Source organism: Podarcis liolepis, assembly GCF_965112155.1.
Source record: "Podarcis liolepis genome assembly, chromosome: 8".
Taxonomy (NCBI): domain Eukaryota; kingdom Metazoa; phylum Chordata; class Lepidosauria; order Squamata; family Lacertidae; genus Podarcis; species Podarcis liolepis.
This window is the reverse complement of record NC_139560.1, coordinates 28,975,402-28,996,557: the sequence shown is the minus strand read 5'-3', so window position 1 is coordinate 28,996,557 and position 21,156 is coordinate 28,975,402. Positions and strand designations below refer to the sequence as shown.

General features: G+C 43.1%; 1 protein-coding gene across 7 annotated transcripts in view; it reads left to right on the top strand.

Moving 5' to 3' along the window:
- RALYL (RALY RNA binding protein like) overlaps positions 1-11,338 on the top strand; it is a 263,198-nt gene extending 251,860 nt beyond the window's left edge. For 2 of the 7 annotated variants that reach the window (XM_083517404.1, XM_083517401.1), the window contains exon 9: positions 342-1,175. In XM_083517404.1, the coding sequence (XP_083373530.1) occupies positions 342-377 (36 nt within the window). In that variant the 3' untranslated portion in view covers positions 378-1,175. Of the gene's footprint in view, positions 1-341 lie in introns of all 7 variants that reach the window. The other 5 variants (XM_083517400.1, XM_083517402.1, XM_083517403.1 and 2 more) reach the window with 4 other exon arrangements.
- Positions 11,339-21,156: the final 9,818 nt, after the last annotated feature.

The window sequence follows — 21,156 nt, the reverse complement described above, 5'->3', positions numbered from 1 at the left end:
AGCTGAAAATTTCAAGAATGAATGTAGAAGAACAACAAAACAAATGCTATTAAAAGCTGAGATGCTGTTTAGAGGTCCTTTGAAAAACTCTTAAGATGGTTATAATGGCAGGCAATGTTAGTTCTTTACATGAATTCCCATCTGTGATGTGGTGAGATACTTTTGGGTGGAGCAGTTTAAAGGGCACACAATTATTGAAGGCTATCAACCGAAAAACATAAAACATACCCTCTGCCAGTTTCATAATCACATTTACCAGTAGTAAACATTTCTGGAGGGTCTCTATAGAACTCACCTTTGACTAATATGCTAGGATAACAGCATTTCTCTTTGATTCACAGCCCAGCTGGAATGTGGACCAATTTAGTTTTCACTGAAAAGAATGGGATGAAATAAATTTATGGAGCTTGATCTTAATGTACGTTTACTCTTAAGTCTCCCTGCATTCCTTGAGGCTAACTCTCAAGGAAGCACGCGGCCTCTCAAGCTGGGAGGATGCAACCTAATTCTCACTTGCTTTGTGGCGAGATCGTTCTGCATGATAAAATACAGCACACTTCTCTCTCAGAGCTGTAATTGCACTAGCACTAGTCCAGCTTCAATGGCATGATGTTCCATCTCCATGTAACGGAAAGGGATAGAAATAATCTTTCTGTGAGGATGACAGCCTCTTCTTTTAAAAAGCACCAGCAACAGTAGTAGATCTACACTGCTCTATTAGAGCGAGGAAAGCATAGCCTGGAATAAACTCTGTTTTTTAATATTTAATATGAAGGACAAGCCTTGATTGTTCTTTCCTGTTTGGGATGGAAAACACAAGCAAGGCTATTTATTTTTTCATCATTGTTTCATGGACTCCTTTAATTTTTTAACCCAAAAGGAAGTTATTTTGGGGGTGTGCACCTTGCCTCTCCAGCTCAGCCACATGGAAGCAATTTTCAGCAGCAAGCATGTCCTCCCTGCAGCAAGGTTACTTCCATCCCTTTTTATAATGTGTGGACAAAATGCTGCTCTTAACATTTCAATGGGGTTTTTTGGAGAAACTTTAGGTCTGTACCAGGAAGAGACCTATTTCCGGCCTGACGTAAAGCTATATTCCCACCAGGTAGGGGTGGGAGGCATTCTCAGCTTTTATTCTCTCAGTTTCTCCTTTTTACAATCTTTAATTGCGTTCTTCACATTTCTGTAGCAATTTGCAATTTTAGAGTTAATTTCTCCTAATAAGCATATTTTTAATGCAGTTTTGATTAATGTACACATATTTTGCAAGCCATTTTCCCTAATACGTTTTGTGTTTTTATCTTGTATTTTATGCTGTGATCTTCAGATGAAGGGCAGTATACATATTTAATTAATATAATAAATATGATACAGTGCATTACTGTATGTTATTTTCATAAATATATGTCTATATGCATTTCCCTGTATATATTCATTTTTGTAAACATTGGTTGGAGAACTGCCCTGCAAAGTTTGGATAAGTGTGAATTTTGTAGGGTGCTGTGTTTTCTTTTTCATATTGCTTCAGAAAGTATGGATTTGATAGATTTGGCTTTAAATGCAAAATGAATTGAATTCCTTCCCCTCCCACCCCATCCTTACCTCTAGGGTGTACTCAATCCTTGAAGCACCTATAGGGTGGTGATGGAAAATAGACCCACTCAAGACCATAGTTCAGTAGTTCAGCATCTGCTTTGCTGATCAAAGTGGCTGGGGCTATCCAGTCAGATGGATGGGGTACAAATAATATGATTATGATGATGCAGAAAGCCCTAAGATCAGTCCCTGGCAGCTTGGACTGGGAAATAATTCTGTCGGAAAACAAATGGCTGGACTTTTCCTGTACTTCAGTCAATACAATGGAATCTTTTAAAAGACATTTAGTTAACAGACATTCTTTGCATGTTCCGTGTATGCACACAATGTTTGTGAGCAACTCCTAGCTTACTAGTAGCTTACTCCACACAGATTGCACCATATTATAGGCACAAGCTCTGAAACTTGTTGGAAGACATAGTGTGTCTCATGTGGTGGCTTCAGAACTAGCTTTTAGCACCCAGTACCCATGTGTCCTAGCAGGACCCACCACTGATGTCTGGCCTTGGCCCTGCTTGGAAAAATGCTTCCAGCCTAATACCCTGAGCAGCAGCAGGTGGCTGGATCTAGCTGCCATTTTCATTTTCACAGTATGTCTAACATAGCATTTATTAGGGCTGGGTGAGAAATTAATTTGATTGCTAAAACCTGACACCCGGTATGGCTTGGAGTGCTGCTGCCTACCACTGCTAGAGAAGCCCACCAGGGTCCCAGTGACTGAGGCAGACCACCAAAGAGAACTTCCCTCCAGGCCCCTCAGTGCCAAAGCTGTCGAACTCTGGTAAAGGAATTCAGAGCACAGTTTGCCAACCAAGCATCTGCAGACACGAGTGCCAACAGTATGAAGGATATCAATAGAATTCCCCTCAGAAATTCACAATGCAGAAGATGGGGAGCCATGCCTGCACTATTTTGTATTTCTGTCCCCTTTTCTCCTGTTTCAGATGTGGTAGCCATTTTGTGTTGTGCCACACATCCCATGGCAGCCATTTTGTGACTGCTACCCATATAGCTGTCTTAGTCCTGTCCTACAATGAAATGAACCAAAAGAAGCTGGAATTCAAGGGCTTGTCTCCTTATGTGAGAAAGTGAAATCTGAATAGTACATATGCTGTGTGAACAAAGCATATAAATTTAGGATGGTGGTAGTTCTTAAATTATAGGTATTTTAGCCCTGCTGTTCAAAAGGAAAACTTTGCAGTAGACACAATAGCTGAAAGTTGTTGCTTGCAATGAGATCTCTTCAAGTTGTAACAAAGGCAGCGCTCCTAACAGTTTATTGATTTAGAAACTGATTTCAATCCCATTCATCATCCTTTCCCGTTATTTCTGCGAAATAGATAGTGCCTTTCAGTTGTCAGTGTGTGTCATCTTGAATCATAGCAAATAATTATTGTCCTCTATTAAAAACAGAATGACATCTGATAAATTACTGAGCAGCATTGGGGTACTTTTGATCCCAGAAAAGAAAAGATATTTCTAATGAAGAGGAAAGTGAAATAGATAACATACACAATGACTTGTAACTTGACAGTTACAAGATATCACTGTATGAGCAAAAGAAAAGAAATAAGATGTTCTCTGCAGAATATATTATAAATTGGGATCTTTCTAACAGAAAGCATGGTACTTTGGATAAGATGTGAGTTTGTCCAAATGTTTCAGGTGTAATACTTTTTATATTTCTTTAGGTATTGTATGTTGTACATTCTAGTCACCCATGCCACATTACCAACTCCTGTAGATAGTGCCTACTGAAATGGAGTGAAAGCACAAAAACATTCAAGAGCCAATCTGCAGACTGGGTGAGCTATGTTTTAAGAAGGAAAAACCTGATTCTTGGAAAAACTATCACATCAGGAGGAAAGTTTTTAACTAGAAGTTTTTTTAAAAAGTTTGGGCTGTTTTTTTAATTGGGAAAATATTGTAACATGTAATCCTCCCTGCCAGGACACTCTGAAGTGATACAATCCCAGTGGAGCTCCATTGCATAATTATTCTAAATTTGTAGGCTGGCTCTGGCTCAAGTTTCTCACCTGTATTTCAGATTTACTGTTGCAACCAATTAATTTTTTGCTGAGGGTTTGCAATATCTCCTTTGCAGCACTAAGGGAAGATACGCTGGGCTTATGTTTTATGTGCTCCAATTACTTTGGGTCCAACTTACTTACTTATATATTTTAACTTTTTGAGAGATTCTTTTTTTAAAAAAAAAATGCACTCATTGAAAAACGTCGCCATTCAATTGTGGCCTGAATTTCTCTTCACTTCCAAGATGTTTTCCTTAGACATAACTGACTCTCAATAACCATGACTAAAGGAAAAACTGCTGCAAAAGTTGGAAAACGATTCAATGGCAAATGGTTCAAATAAATGGTTCGCCAATGCTGTGCCTTTTCCTCCTTTGCTTTTATCTTTTAAATTTAAACCCAGTCCTCACTCAGGGACTTTACTACCTCAGTTTACTTCCAAATGCATGCAGAAGACCCCAAGTTTATTCTCCAGCATCTTCAGAGAAGGCTAGAAATTTCCCCTGCCCGAAACCCTGGAGAGCCCCTGCCAGTTGTGTAGACAGTACTGGGCTAGATGAACCAATGGTCTGACTTGGTATAAGGCAGCTTCCTATATTCCTAACTGTTTCTACATTAGCTTAAGCTGAAGGTTATTTGGGTAAAGCACACTGAGTCACTTAAGTCTACAGCTCAGCTTCCCATCCCTGCAGATACTATTCCCACCACTGGCTTTCCTCTTTCTTCACTTGCGCAGCAAAGTTTCTTCATCCTTCATAGCAGATCAGCTATTAGTTGCAAAACTAGGTAAAAACCCAGGGACCTTTGAACATTGTTGCATCTCTTTGCCAACAGTATCATAGGCATCCATTTTTCCATTCTTCAAGTAGCAGCGTAGTTCAAATTTTTTGAACTTGGACCTTCTGTTTTCAACTTCCCAATCCAACAATAATTTGTCCAAAATATGAATGAATTGAGGTTCTTGTGCATATTTGTATATGCTCTGCTGCATGCAAAGATTTGCCACTAGCATTAGGTGCAGAAGAGAACCAGACAGCTTCAAACCGTTTGTTAAACTAGATTCAGGCTGCAATCCTATACACACTTACCTGGGGTGAAGTCCCATTGAACTTAGGGGAACTTACTTCTGAGTATTGCATGCAGAAGTTCCCAGAATTCAACACCTGGCAGCTCTGGTATTTCAGACAGGTGGCTTTCCAAGCTCTACCTGAAGATGCCCGATGTTGAATTCTGCAATACATGGGCTCTACCACTAAGCTACAGCCCTTGCAGTAAGCCCACTTTGTCCTTCCACTTGGAGCTCTCCAAGGTCCTGCAACTCCAGCATTACCTAGACTCAATCACCTTCAGGCAACTTGGTATCCACCAAATCTAGTTAGCTTTGGCAATTGAACTATGTGATAGGCCCTCAGAGTATTCTTTGAGGCACTGATGAACTGAGTCCTGATTATTGGTTGCTGGCTTCTTCTCTACAACCTTCTATGAATTCTTATTCCTTATGGCTTCCAGTAAGCAGGCAAGTGACTGGCATATCTTCTTAACTTAAACATCCCACTTCAGAAGGTCCTCAACCAGAATCTAGGACAGCCTATCCCTGTCAGATCCCTTGAGATTCAGTAATCTCTGATACAACCTCCAGTTCTTTCTACATTTTTAATATTTGGTTAAGGGACATAATATATTTTCAGGATACAGTAACCAGTAACTGTTGGCCTGCTATGGTTGGCTTCTTTCATTTTCATTTTCATTTTCATTTTCATCATTTTCTGACACCTCTCCATTATGGAAATATTGCATGTTTCATCGGTGTCCAGATGAATGGAATTCTGCTACAATTTATAACCTCAAAGTAAAAAGGCGAGCTGAGAAAAGAAAGAGGAAAAAATGAGACTGATGTAGAAGAGTTTGTGAAATGAAAGAGGGAGTAAGAGAATAATAGGGAACTGAGTGGATATATCCAAGTATCACCTGATTCTGATAGTTTAAGCATTAAATAAGCTTAAGCTATCATTTCAATTTGCACTTCATTTTTCTGGAAAAAAAAGCATCACTAAGAGCAAAATTGAAAATGTACAGGCAAATCATTATTGATGGGAAGAAATCGTAAAAATTAAAATACGCAGTTGAGAACAGGTCCAGCTTTTCTATTGTTCTTTTCCAAATGTGTTAGTAATCCTTCCTTGACCTTTCACACCAGTGACTTTCAAGTCCATCTTCTTGTCACTTCCCTTATGCAAACTTAAAGCAGAAAACCTGTTCCTTCTCCTCTGTACACGTGTGACCTACTTTAAAACAGCTTCGAGTCTCCAGTTTCAGTATTTTTCCCCTCGTGGCTCTCACAAATTTCCCCCTCTATTCCTTTCCCCAAACAACATACACACTACCTACCTACTTCTTCTGCCTTATCAATCCTGAGTTGCCAAACGTGATACCTCTCAAACACAATGGGGTTGTATTCACCTAAATCCTACTCAGAGTAGACCTGTTAAAAGTTAGCCATATCAGTTAATGTCAATGGGTCACTCTCAATAGAATTAGCATTGAATCCCCCCCTCCCCAGGCTTCTCTAGTTTTCAGCAAGTTTGCCTGTTAAACACAACTCAACACAACTGACTTAAAGGGATCCATTTTACAGTGCCGTCAATAGAGTATGCAGTGCAAACTTTCAGTTTTGACTGCTGGTAGCTCACAGAGGAAATAAGACAACTCTTAGCACTATATGGTATTATTGTTTGGGTGTTTGTGGGCTTAAGGGTAAAGGACAGACATATGCAGCTGAAGTTTTCTCTTTCTCTTGTGTGTTTTTTTTTGGGGGGGTGAACATAACACTTCTCCAAAAAATCTGCTTAATTGATGAAATGTTGGGCATTGGGTGTGTTGAGAGTGTGCATTTCATGGCTTTAAGTGACAAGGACAAATTATTGGCAGAGTTGTTAAATTACAATATATTATAGATTCCAGGTCTATGGTTCTATATTTTGTTTAATGAGGTTCACAAATATGCTATTCGGTGGTGGTGGTGTTTGTGTGTACACGCACGCCCTTTTAGCAAATCTGTATTTTCAGTCATAATCCAAAGCAAAGTGGATCTTTTTTTTCTTCTTTCAGGTGATATTTTTCTTTACAAGAACACCAAATGAAAGCCATATGGTTTGCTAGAATTTAATTTGATTCCATCTTTGTTGTGCGAGGGTGTAATTTATATAATTCCTTAAAATAAACGATTTCCCCCATAAATTAGTCATCTTGTGGGTTTTCAAAAAATGTCACAGCTGCCACACAGCCAAAGATAAATTATATAGAATTTAGCTGAATAGAAAGAAGCAAAATTAGTTTTCTATTGCCTCAGGTTAATCAGACCCCTGGGGGGAGTGGGAGGGAGACTATCACTCTGGAAGTAATAAAAACATCTTTTGATGTTAAAGTTGCTCAAGATTCTGTTGCATTTTGGCTGGTCCTAATAAAAGTATTGCCATACTATGGTTTTGGGGTTTTTTAGGTGATGACTTTCCATGCCACCCTACTGAAACATGCCAGATGTGCCCTGACAGAAAATTATGTAGCCATTTTGCAGCTTAGTGAATGTTCAACACAGCTTCTTAATAACACCAAAAGTGTGTTCACCCCTTGGATCCAGACAGTTCGCGATGCTCTTTCCTCATTATAACCTGCAGAGCCTTTCTGGCGGGTACAGCGGGCTTGTGAAAAGATCTCCAATAAATAAGCCGAAAATCTGTTGCTCTTTGTCTTCTATATAATATGAGAGCGCAATTAGGGAAAGGGAAAGAAAAGACTAAAAAGAGCAGGATTCTTTGGAGCTGAAAGGTGTGGAGCAGCACAGGTTGCATTCTCACAAGCTCTATAGAGCTACTTCACCACAATCAGGGCTATCTCTGACGCAAGAGGAAGGTTGGAGGAAGAAAATACATTTCTTCTCTATAGAGATAATTCCGCCTGTGAACCTGCTGCTAAAAATAGTTAGAAGGCATTTATGGTTTAAACGTGAGCTGGACCCAGCATGTTCTCGAGCATGTTTTCAAGAGTGGGTGATGTGGAAACAGCCCCACATTTCTGCCAACCTCTGCACAATATGCAGGAAATATTAATGCTTTTGACTCTGTGGTTCCACCACTTCAGAAACAACTGCTTGGCCAGCCTAGCGTGTGATTAAACTATAGCACCTTTATTCATTTTCTATAACAGGAATCTAAGTTCTGTGGCCTTTTAAATGTGTTGGGGGGGGGGTTATTGGTTCTTTTCTCTCTATTTTTGTTAAATATTTTGTGTTCTCATTTTGTGTTTTTATGTTGTGAACTGCCCTGTAATCTTTAGCTGGTGATATACTAAATGAATAAATGAAATGGGGCAATTTGCATTGGGTAATTGTTAAGAAGGGAGAAAGGGGTGAGACATTATGGCAGAGCTTTCCAAAGTTTTCATGTTGATTACACGCTTTTTGCACGTGCATTGTTTCACGATACAGTAATTCAATTTTACTAGCAAACCGGAGGTTAAACTAGCCCCTTTCCAACCATGGGTGGAGCGCAGGGAGCGTTCCTGCGACACACCTAAACGCTGCAGCCGACACACTAATGTGTCGCGATACACAGTTTAGAACGCTCTGCACTATGGTGCTGATCCAGATTAGATCCCCACCTCCAGCTATATTTTTACAAAGGAAAAAGACAGTGGTCATCTAGTCACAGATTCCCTGCATCACATTTACTTTTGCCCACAGTCTCCTGTCACTGTCTCTTATTCAAAATGTTATCAAATTAAAATTTGCATTTTATCTTACAGTTTCTACAGATCAAATGAATTCGGAATGACATCCAGTCCCTTTGGAAACCAAGAACATAATAATTCACAGACTTCCCCATGTGGAAATGTGAGCTGCTGTTTCTTGCTGGCTAGCAACATCTTTGACTCAATTTTTATGGGGCGGGAAAATGAATTAACTTCTTGAAATGGACATTACCATTCAAAACTTAGAAATTCCATTTCTTATATGTTCTAAAGCTGTACAATTGTCAGATTTATATGGTTTAGATTGTAAATGTGTTTTTTCCTGGCTAATTATTGGTATTATTTTTTTAATTTTGATGTCAGAAGGCCAATGAATTGTATGATAATATGAAGGACATATTTAAAATGAAGGGGACACTGTATACAAATGTATATTTGTAAAAGCTATTTTTATGATTAGCATGTTTTATGGTTCATCATATTAAAAGTCAGGTGATATTGCACTTAAATGTTTACAGCATAACGAAATGAGATCATGAAAGATTTATGATCTAATATGTTAAATAGTATTTTAATTATTTGTATTTATTTATATTCCTGTTTTAGAGCCAGTGCATTTATTAAGAAGTAGGGTCATAATGGAGGTCAAAGTAATATCCATGCCCAGATTTATTTATTTTTTACAACACATCATAATGCCAAAACAAATATAATTTGGATATAGTAGTTTTGTGCGCAATATATATCCCATTGAAATCAATGGAATAACTACCACGCATTTCAATACTCTGAACTATGCCCTCAAATCTTAGGGTGTTGTAAACCTACACAGATACATTTGCTGCTCTCTGACATAACCATATGTCAGACAGCATGGATTGAAACATGATTTTATTTCTTTTAAAAAGAACAGTAATACTAAAACTTCCAAGAGTGTTTGTTGCCAAATCGAAAGTTGGCATGTTGTTCGATTTCATAATTACTCCATAACCCACATTTTCCCAATTGCCAGTATTGAAGTCACATGATCACGGCGGTATGTTTGTGGTTGGCAACCAAGCTTTGTAGGTAGCTCCCCATAAGGTTAGTCCAATGACCTGGACTTATTTTAAACCAAACATCTATAATACTACCACAGTTTGCCTGGTGTTAAAATTGCCCTGAGCGATTTGGATGCTCCTTCAGTCAAGCACCTAACTGAACGGAGAGGCCGTTCAGATTTCTTTGTGGCATCCCTGCCAATAAAATATGAATGAGGCCCTGGATTGTGCAATATCTTTCTCTGCCTTTGTTTCTCATTCCTAAGTGTTTCTTGTACTCTCAAAATAAGGCTGCCCAACTGTATGTTAATTTACTCTGTGGTATCTGTATAAACTCTTCCCCACACCCCTCACCAAATCTGGCAAATTTTTCCCCACATGCTAATTGGAAAATATTTATAGATACACTTAATGTTGTACAGCTGTGACTGCTTCTGCTCCAGGGAAAGAGCTGGTGATTTGACAATGCTGAAAATAAAACTGCACGGATCAGAAAAGTCTTTCCACCACCTCAGTTTCTCTCCTCTGCTGGGAGTACTGTACCATATACCTCTGCACACGGGGAAAATGGACCAAGAGTTTTGGGTTGTTGTTTTTTTTTCCTTTCCAGAATTCCTTCATTGTCTTTTGACATAGTTCAGTTTTATGATTCCTAAATAAAGCTAAAAAATAAATTTTAGCTTTTAGTAATATTAATATATAATTTCTCTTAAGTTTTAATGAGTTTCCCTAGGCCAGGGTGTTCTTGTGTAATTAAATTATTTGGCCATTCTTAACAAGATTCAAGCCCCTTTCAGATGGGTGGGGGGGTCACACAGTCACTGAACATGTGGGGAGGGGGGTATCACCATTCTGTCACACACACAGGTTTGCTACAAACAGGCCGCTGCCCCCACCCACACAGACTATCTGAAAGGTGCCTTACACACTTGACAATGATACTTTTCCAGAGTACTTTCTCTAGTGCATAGATAACTCCCCCCCCCCAGTTTTGAGAGACAGAATATTTATTTCCCACGATTTTGTGTCATCTTACATACACCTTTCCTACGAATTATTGACAGCGGCAGACCTATAAACCACAGCGCAGAATACTTCTGCCACACGCTAGTTTGTTAGCACAAATCATTTGTACGATATGCATTAAGGTCGGGACACGGACCAAAGAATAACTTGTCGTTCTGATAACCTGGCGAGCAAATCTGAATAACCCCAATTTAGAAAACCACCCTGGTCAGCTGAGAATATGAACCTGTCAGATACAAAGTCAGGCTTATCAGTCCATCTAGTCCAGTACTGCCTGCCCTAACTGGCAGCTGTCTGAGGCACAGGTCTCCCCTAGCCCTGACACCTATTTGTTTGTGAAAAGAAGCTGTTCTACCTACATGTGTCCCAGTATATTGCTTTATTACACCATTTGCACTTGAGCATGCTCGTTTCCGTGTATGCACTTTCTTCTTAAGCTCATGCAATAGTTAAAAAAGGAAAGGTTCCCCCTCCCCCGATCCCAAATCTAGCATGTGGAGCATGATCCAGCATGTGTCCATCAGCCACATACCTCTGTGACACAGGGGACCCAAATTGTCTCCATTTGCAATCCAATGAAGGAAACCAGATTCTTTTTTCCCCTTCTTTTCACTTTTCTGTATCCTTACATTTAGTCTTGTTATATCTTTTTGTCTACAACAATTATTTCCAAGCAGGGAAAGCGGTTTCTAAAACGTCGAAAAACGTCGTTACCTGTACACACTTTCTGCAGCCCTTTTCAAAGCCATGGTAGTTTTTAAACAACTATGATAGGAAGTTTATTTGCACTGAATATATTGCCCATGTGTTCTCGTGGAATCATTTCATGACGGTTCTGTTCCAAATGTTGTAACATAATTTTTACATTTCTGTAAATAAATATTTTCTCTGACTAATGCACTAACTCTCTTTAGTAGTTCCTGCTGCCAAATGCTGGTTATAGATATGGAGCAATACCCCAAATATATTCAGTCTGCTGTGCTGTACACATTTACCTGAGAATATGCTACACTGAACACAAAGGGTGGAATTCAACGGTGCATTAAGGCGATTGTTTGGTCAGCACGACTATTTCTGCTCGACAGATGGAACGATCTCCCCTCTCCTACCCCATCACTGTTCTGGGGGTCCTCCTGAGCAGGTTTGGGGATAATGGAGGAGCAGGGTCCTCTTGTGCTAATGGGGGTCTACTAGTGCAACAACTTAGTTGAATCCAGCCCAATGGAACCTGCTTTTGAGTCAGCATGCCTAGGATTCAACTGCACTTCACTTAAACTACTGGTCCATCAGAGCAATCTCCATGAGGATAAAGCTATCAGTGGCTACTAGCCATGATGGGAATGGTCTACCTCCACTGTTGGAGATAGTATGCCACTGAATACCAGTTGCTGGGAATCACAGCAGGTGAGCAGAGTGCTATTGCATACAAGTTCTGCACACAGGCTCCCCACTGGTACCTGTTGACCATTGGGAGAATACAGTGCAGGTGGACCTTTGGCCTGACCCTGCAGGTGCTGCTTATGTTCTTACTGGGCTGTGGGTTAGAGGATAAAGACACATGAACCACCAAACCCCAAGCCCTACTGGGCTCATGCCAGTCAGCTGGAAGGTGAAGGATGAGTGTCAATCCTTCTTCTCTCCTCTCAGAGGACTTAATCCCCTCCCTTGAAAAAAGGATTTCCTTCCAACTGAGATCAACAAGAAGGAAATTAACTACATCAGCTCCAGGGCTGTAGTTTCCCCCTCCATTCCATGTGAGAGAAATGGGAAAGCTTGGGATCCTGTGGATATCTCCTAGGACATCCTATGGATATCTCCTAGGACATCCCTGGAATCCCTTTTCATTTACCCAAGACCCACCTGACATCTAATTGAGGGGCATGTGGCTGCTAAAACAATGCAATGTGCCTTAGCTGAATGTTCCAGTGACTGCTTCTGATGCAGCTCAGATGTACAGTCAAATAGTTCCCATGGCAGAATAAATAAGGAAATCAGAGTTCCGGGTCCTAGTGCCCTATCTTATGAGATGGAGTACCTGTGAAGCTGTTGATGCCAGGCCAAACCATATAGTTGCTTTTCAGGATGCAAAATAGTCTATATCTCTACAGCCAGAAAGGCAAGTGTGTGGATGAGGCGGTAAGGAGGAAGCATGCAAAAATAAGGCTCAACTCAGGAAGGCTAAAGAAGTACAGAAGGCAGACTCAATCAATAGGATTGGGCCATGATCTCCCTTTGTATGGAGGCGCTCTATGATAATACGCACATAGTATAAATGTGCAGCTCTTTCTCATGCACATCCAGCACAGAGACATCAGCTTATGTGGCTGCTGATGGATACAGAGGAGAGGCAGAACAAGTCTCTACTGTGGCCCTGGAATCCCACCCCAGCCCATGCAATCTTTGATTGCTAATTGGTGCTCATCTGCCCTCATATGCAGAGGTTTCCATATTCTTGTACATCCTTTATTGTATATGCTCACAATCATATGCAAAACTCCATGCATAAGCCCATGTGTTGTGTGTTTCGTACAGATAAAAATGTTCAGCCTCCACCCTAACTGATGCAGCCACATTTGCTCTATATACAGTGGTACCTCGTGTTACGAACTTAATCTGTTCCGGAGGTCCGTTCGTAACTGGAAACCGCTCATAACATGAGGTGTGCTTTCGCTAATGGCGCCTCCCACTGCTGCCGCACTGCCAGAGCGCGGCTTCCGCTCACATCCCGGGGTAAAGTTCACAGCAAGGGGCATCTACTTCTGGGTTAGCGGAGCGCGTAACCCGAAGCATTCGTAAGGGGGACGGTACATAACACGAGGTACCACTGTATGGCAAAAACAATGTCGGGGGGGGGGGAGAAAAGAAGCAGGAAAGATAATAATCTCTGCTGAGTTCTATTTAGTTTTACTTCAATCCAACATTATGTCGCTTGCAATCAATATGTCACTCCTATCAAGAAGCACGTTGGCCCCATCCAACATGGTTATTTAAGGAAACAGGTTTCGGAGACCAACTGCAAAGGCTCATGTCTTGGAAACCCAAAGTAGTTTTTGACAGCAAACTAGATAAAATCAATTGCAGTGATTTCAAGGATGACTTGCCTTTTAGAGCTAGTTATCCCTCTCGGCTTACTTGAACATTGCTTCTAAGTGAATGTTGAACTTTTGCTTGCTTGCTTGCTTGTCCTCCCCCCCCCCCCCCCCCGGTTTGGACAGAATCAACAGAGCATAAAAGCAACACCCTCCTGTCACTACCAGCTTAATGCTGGCCATTTGGACCAATTTATTGGAAGCTTTGCTTTGGACGATCCAGGATCCGTAACAAGGCAACCAGAGAGCAGCGAATCAATAGGAGCAATAGAAGAAATGGGATGGAGAAACGCATCCATGTAATTGCACACGGGTGGTTTGGAAGGCAAAATGCGACGTTGATTGCTCTATCCAATGCAGAGTTCACCAAGGGCAGGAGAGTGACGTCAGAAGCACAGCCTGCCAAGTCCAAAGTACAATAAAGCTTTTGAAACAATATCTAATGGCCAGCTCATAGTTTGGAAAAAGTTCTCTTTGCAACATGCCTCATTCAAATGAAAATGGGGAAGTATGGTAGCATGTTATCTTCTTTTTTGGTGTTTTGTTTCATCTAGTAACCCTTGAAGTCAAAGATGCCCTGATCTCTGGTTTCCTTGAACCTTCACTAAAGCAGCTGGCGGCTGCAATAGCTCAGCGCTGCTAACCCTGGTTGAAAACCTGTTGGGTTCCTCCAAACTGGTGGGGTTTTTGTGGGTGTGTGCAACATGTCCTCATCAGGATATTTGCAGATTTATACTGGACCACCCACACATCATGCTACTTGATTAGTTGTTCTGTGAGCCTTCCCCAATGCTACATTATTGTTGGCAATATGGGCTACAGTCAGTGGCGTAGCGTGGGGGGTGCATGGGGGGCCGGCCGCACCAGGCGCAACATCTGGGGGTTAGGGTTAGGAGGCGCAAATCCACGGGTTAGGGGGCGCAAATTACTTGCCTTGCCCCGGGTGCTGACAACCCACGCTACGCCACTGGCTACAGTGCAACTGAAGCAGGACAAAAAGAACTCAACACAGAATATTTGTGGTTTGAAAAGCTATGGGATTTCAGCAGAAAGTTGCAGGATATGCACTGACTGGAAATGAAGCAGTGAGACAGCCCCAAAACCTTGACAGGCCCCAACAGCATTGAAAGTGGGATCGTGTGTGACCACTTCAATCCTATGGTGAGCACAAATCATCCCGGATGCACAATTCAAAGGATGTTTGGAGGAGCCCTTAGTACATTATATCCAGACTTCCAACAGAATGCATAAGGAGTGCGCTAAGAAAATAGGCTATTTGGATATGCATTGGAAGCAGTCAGCATGTAGATCAGAATCTGCTGGCAGGCCTCTGACATAATACAATCCTAGGCATATTTATTCAGCTGAGTTCTTGTAATTGTGTGTTTGTGTGTATTCAGATTGCAGTGACTTGCAGGAGATAAGCTATTGTGCTCCAGGGGGGTTCCCATAGGACATTGAGGTGAAGTGTGCATGCACACAAAAGCTTATACCAAGATCAAACTTAGTTGGTCTCTAATATATATATATATATATATATATATATATATATATATATATATATATATATACACACACACACACACACACACACACACACACACACACACACACCTTACTTTTCGCCCTATAGGACACACTTTTTCCCCTCCAAAAATAAAGGGGAAATGTGTGTGTGTCCTATGGGGTGAATGCAGGCTTTCGCTGAAGCCTGGCGAGCGAGAGGGGTCGGTGCGCACCGACCCCTCTCGCTCTCCAGGCTTCAGGAAGCTCTCCACAAGCCTTGGGAGCCCGCGGGAGTTCCCGTCAGGCTCCCTAGGCTTGTGGATAGCAGCCTGCATCTCGAAGCCTGGGGCGCGCTGGATAGCACGCCCCGGGCTTCGGTTCCCCGACCTGGTTTGGAGGCTGGCGGTGGGGAGAAGAGCGTTTCTCCCTGCTGCCAGTCCCACAAGCTTGGGGGACAGCGGGGAGGTGGAGCGCCGCCATCCCACTGTTCCCCGACCTGGTTTGGGCTTCAGGCAGATATTCGCAAGGCGTGGGAGCCCGGCAGGAAGTCGCGCCAGTCTCCCAAGGCTTGCGGAGAGCTGCCTGTTCTGGGGGCTGGGGTCAGGGAAAGCTCGGGCTTCCCCCGCCCCAGCCCCGTGCCTGGGGGGGGGGGGAAATAATTTTTCCCCCTTTATTCCCCCCCCCAAAAAACCCTAGGTGTGTCCTATGGGCCGGTGCGCCCTATGGGGCGAAAAATACGGTATGCACCAGACCAACACGGCTACCTACCTGAATCTAGGACTTCATCCTGATGCAGTTAAGCCCTTCTTGTGTTGTTACGGGAAGATTTTCTGACTTCTCATAGCTGAGACAACTTGGAGGGGGTAAACTCTGCCACAACTGTTCCTTCTCTATAAAATATGAGTATCGATCGCTGCCTCCAGGGAAATGAATGTGGCCCAGCAGCGGAGGAAGCCGCTTGGGCGCCTGGGGCGGTACGCCCAGGGGTGGGGCAAGCCACCCATAGGGGCAGAGTGAGCCGCCCATAGGAGTGGGGCGAGGGCGGGGCGAGCCACCCCTAGGGGCGTGATGCACCATGGGGCTCCAGTGCCTGCCTGCCTCCTCCCACTCAGCCGCCCTACAGCTGGGAGTGGGGAGGCAGTGGGCGGACTGCTTGGGCAGCACGGAGCGTGCACGCACCCATGCTTCTGCGTCTCTCCCAGCAGAGACGCATGGCTCGGGCGCGCTGCAGGCCCCGTGGTGAGCACCGCCCGGCATTTTGTCACCCCCCTCAGTGGTGACACCCGAGACAGCCCACACCCACCGAAACCCCCTTCCTTCGCCCCTGATCTGGCCTTCTTGGAGAATGGGCAGGGCTTTTGCACCTTTCAAAGCTGTGCAGAATTGTGCTTGTCTGAAATCCCCTTTCCCTCACAACTATTAAAGGGTCCAAGTGCCTTGTTCTTTTTTCCACCTGACCCCCCTAGTCCCTGTCATTTGGCTAGCTGGTTCAAACGAGTGTGCCTTCAATGACTGGCAAATAACTTTCTGCTGCTGTGGTTATAGTGATGGTAGTGCTGCTGCTGTTTCCTCACTGAATTGTTCTCTCCACCCCGATTATTTACACTTAGGGCTTCATGAACTGAAAGAAAGAGCAGATGCAACTCCGTATTTTCCGCAATTGCTCGAGCCCATCCTAATATGAAGTCAGGAACATACTCTGTGAAGCTGTTCCCTATATCTGAAGTTTTCAAAGTGGGATGTAGCTTTGGGATTCCTGCAGTGATGTGATGGCTCTTTTCATCCGCTTTGGCATCGGAGGTCATACCAGAAGGCAGCCGACTAAAAAGGGCGGGTGAGGAGCTTCGACTGACAGTGGCAGGGCTCCTATCTATTACTGTCCTGAAACAGGCTGAGAAAATGAAATGTCACTAATGGAACATTTGACGCTCTGATCAAAAGTGTTAAATTAGAGCCGACGTGCATTAAATTATATCCTCTTTTCATCTGCGTTAAGATCTCAGGCTTTGGTGATTATTATCTCCTCCTGATTGTCTGTAGCCCCAACTGAAATAAATTAACTGCAGCTCTCCTTGCTATATAGCAAGCTATTTCAAAACACAGTCCTAAGAAGCACCTTCCTGCCCAGCAGGAATTTCAATTAAAAAGAAATTACTTTAGACCCATTTTCTAAGTCTATTAGTTTGAAGCCTTGAAAGCGGGGTAGCATCACTTCTAGTGAGAAGCTGTGAAATTGTCAGGGAACCAAGCGAGTTGCAGAGAGAGAGAAAATCTAAGCTCACATTTTCTATTGTGTAGGAGCTACTTTTGTGTGTTATCATAACTTGCCTGTGCATGGGGAAGGGCTGTCATTCTTTGCTGCTTTGCTTGAAGACGGTCCTGGGCTCAGTCCCCAATGGCATCTCCAGATAGGGGTGGAAGAGACCCTGCCTGAAACCCCAAAAAGCTGCTGCCAGTCTGACTCAGTAGAAGGCCATGAAGGAGCATCTCCGCCCTCATTTTTCAGCCTGGACACTGTCCACCTCTGAGGGCCTTCTGGTGCTTCCCTTAGTGTGAGAAGTGAAGCTACAGGGAACCAGGCAGAGGGCCTTCTCGGTAGTGGCACCTGACCTGTGGAACACCATTAGATGTCAAGGGGATAGATAACTATATAACTTTTAGATGACATCTGAAGGTAGCCCTGCATAGGGACGTTTTTAATGACTGATGTGCTCTTATACTTTTTGGAAGCTGCCCATAGTGGCTGGAGCAACCCAGTCAGATGAGCAGGGTAGAAATAACAAAGTTGTTACTATTATTATTATTATTATTATTATTACAAGGCAAATCTCACACTCCGTGATACGAGCCAAGACACTGTCATCACATTTCTTCTCAGTGACTGCACTTTGAAGGCTGCCACAGACATTTCCCTTATGTTTTTTAATAAGCTTTTATTAAAACTTTTTCGTGATACAAGATAAAAGCAACTAATCTAGATAAAAACAAACACAGAGAAGGAAAGAGAAAACAGAGTTCTCTCTCAAAGGTAATCCTTGCCTCACACAGAAAGTGGTGGGCCATCCCAGCTCCCACCTGGGAGCTTTCCCCTTCTTCTCCTTGTCTCTCACACAGAGAGGGCTTCCCTTCCCTGCCTCTCACTTAGGGTCCTCCTATCCATCAACCCAGGGCTTTTCTCTCAGCTGGGCACCCTTGCCATTCTAAGAGAATGAGGGAGGCGTTCATAGTGAGTTCCAGCACCTCTTTTTCTAGAAAGAGAGAGGTGGGGGATGTTGTGAGCCTTCAGATATGGACACAGTGATGCACCCAAGTCTGGACCTCAGGGATGAAGCTCAAGGGTCTGCAACCCAGTGTGGTCCCTAATAACCATCCAGAGAGCAGCAGTTGATGTAGGCAACAGAAGATAAGCTCATCATCAGCATAATGGGTGTATCAGGGCCCATTGGGATTGATACAGGTTGTGTCAGTATCCTTTCTTCTGCTTCTTTTTAATTTTATAGCCAGGGGGTGGCTAGCCAGGCATGCCTATGGTTACAGGTGCTTGTTTTGTTATTGTAACTTTAAAGTCCATCTTCCTTTTCTACGAGAAAAGGATGCTTATTCCCAAGCAACTGAGCTTAGCACTGGGGAAGCAGAAGCAAGCACCACTTTGTTCCTGTAGTCCTGACAGTGACATGATTTAAGTGAGCTTAAAATATGAAGCTGCATCTGTTCAGAGCATTTGATCAAGGCAGGCAAACTCTCTCTCTCTCTCTTCCATTTTTATTGTGTTTTGCTCTAGCATATGAAGAATAGGGAAGCCATGGGAAAGGGCAGAACAGAACATTGCAATTGAGTGCTTCACAATGAAAGCCATCGCAGCCTAGAAGGGGGAAGGTGGCCATAGCTCAGTGGTACAGCTCTGCACGAATAATCTCCCAGGTTCACGCTGGCATCTCCAGGCAGGACTGGGAGAGAACATTGCCTACATGAAATGTAAACTCTAAATTGTACCGGGGGGGAAGTGATCAACACCCCCGGTGCTTTTGACAGGAAAGCTCAGCTGAATTTAAAGAAAAGCTAGAGTGAATGTGTCAGTGTCTGGAAGCTTACATTCATTCCCCCGGTACAATATTTATAGTCAAGATGCATACACATTTTATACAGAATACAGGCTTGACCCATGGATGTTCCATTAACATTGTATAAAATAAAGTGTATCAGTTCAGTTGACACTTGTATTCACTTTGTGACTACATTGTTAGGAGTTTGTGGGTCTGGTGGGTGTTAGAATTTAATCAGTGCTTGATTAAATTGTATTAAGCCATGTGTGTTAAACCGGACCGGTGTGTATTAAGCTTTGTGCTAGACACTTTTAATCTGCTGGAATCAGAAAGTATTTAAAGCTAATTAAGCTAAGCTAAAGGGACGCGGGTGGCGCTGTGGGTTATACCACAGAGCCTAGGACTTGCCAATCAGAAGGTCGCCGGTTCGAATCCCCACGAAGGGGTGAGCTCCCGTTGCTCGGTCCCTGCTCCTGCCAACCTAGCAGTTGGAAAGCACGTCAAAGTGCAAATAGATAAATAGGTACCACTCTGGCGGAAAGGTAAACGGCGTTTCCGTGCGCTGCTCTGGTTCACCAGAAGCTGCTTAGTCATGCTGGCCACATGACCCGGAAGCTGTACGCCAGCTCTCTCGGCCAGTAAAGCGAGATGAGCACCGCAACCCCAGAGTCGGCCATGACTGGACCTAATGGTCAGGGGTCCCTTTATCTTTACCCTTAAGCTAAGCTAAACCTCCTCATGAAGCCTGGAGTATGAGCCATGAAGACTAGGATCCCATGTGAGATGGCAAATGGATGGGGTCCCTCCCTCCCTCCCTCAACATATAAAGCAGTAGCAACGTGGGTTAGGAGATTAGAGGAAGGGTTTATGTGACCAGAAGAAGCAAAGTAGCAGGCAGAGCACGATGTTGGATCTCTGCTTGGAACCTAGGCTGTTTATAGAAAAGGCAGGACCCTCTTGGGGTGATTATGCTGTGAAACCCCTCCACTGCAGGCTCAGGTTGTATATGTGGGTAAATAAACCGTATATCACAAAGACACTACAGTCTCTACTGTGCCTCATTTCCAGAAGGAAGCACAGGCCCTGGGTACGCATGCCTGGAACCCCTGGAATCTCTCCCCACTTGGAGATTGGGGTTGTGTGCAACAATATAAATCCAAATGGATGTGCACTCACTAGCACAGAGAAAGTGCCATAATTGCATAGGTTACAACTGGAATAAGATTATAGCAACCTGACAGAGTTCTGACCTGCAAAAGGTAACCTTGAAGTAATCATTAACTCAATTTCTTTCAAATTCTGTGTAAATATGCAAGCTTGAAAACCAATCCAGAGCAAATGGAGCCTGAGAGTTTCATTCCAGCTGTCACTGCAGAGGGTCACAAGGCTGCAAAGCATTTTTTATTCAGCGAAAAGAACAGATGTATGGATCTGACCAGGTTAAACTAATTTGAACTCAGACTTTGCCTGTAATTTACAGTGCAGTCCTGTGCGTGTCCAAGTCCCACTGAGTTTGATCAGACTTACTCCTGTGTAAGTATGTACAGGATCGTAGCCTTAGACATACAAATAATGAGAAACCGAGAAGTCTTATTTTCAGATAGCAATCTTCCCTCCCAAGGAAGCATACAGACTAGGAAGGCAAGGGAATTGGGTCTTGTTTTCAGCACTTAAAAACCCTTCAAATTTTGCAGAAAGATTAAGCAATCAGAATGAATGCATCAAATTATGTAAATGTGTGTAGCTGTGTCTGATTGTTCTACTGTGCTTTTACTTTGTGTTGTTCTTAGAGATTAGGTAGCAGTGGGGAAGTGGCAATAAATCTGCAGAGGCAGAAGAGAAAGACTTGAATAGTGAGAGGAGGGAACCAAGGATTCAGGAGCCAGGAAGGGCAAGAGGCAAAGGGAGGACAGCCCAATTGCTGCAGCACTATTTATTCTAAGAACCTCAACAGGGTTTTGTAACTAAACGAGCACACACATTGGTTTATTTACCATACACCCCAGGAGTGGGGAGCCTCAGGCTATATGGGGAGCCAAATGTGGCACTTCAGGCTTATATATTTGGCCCTCCAAGCTCT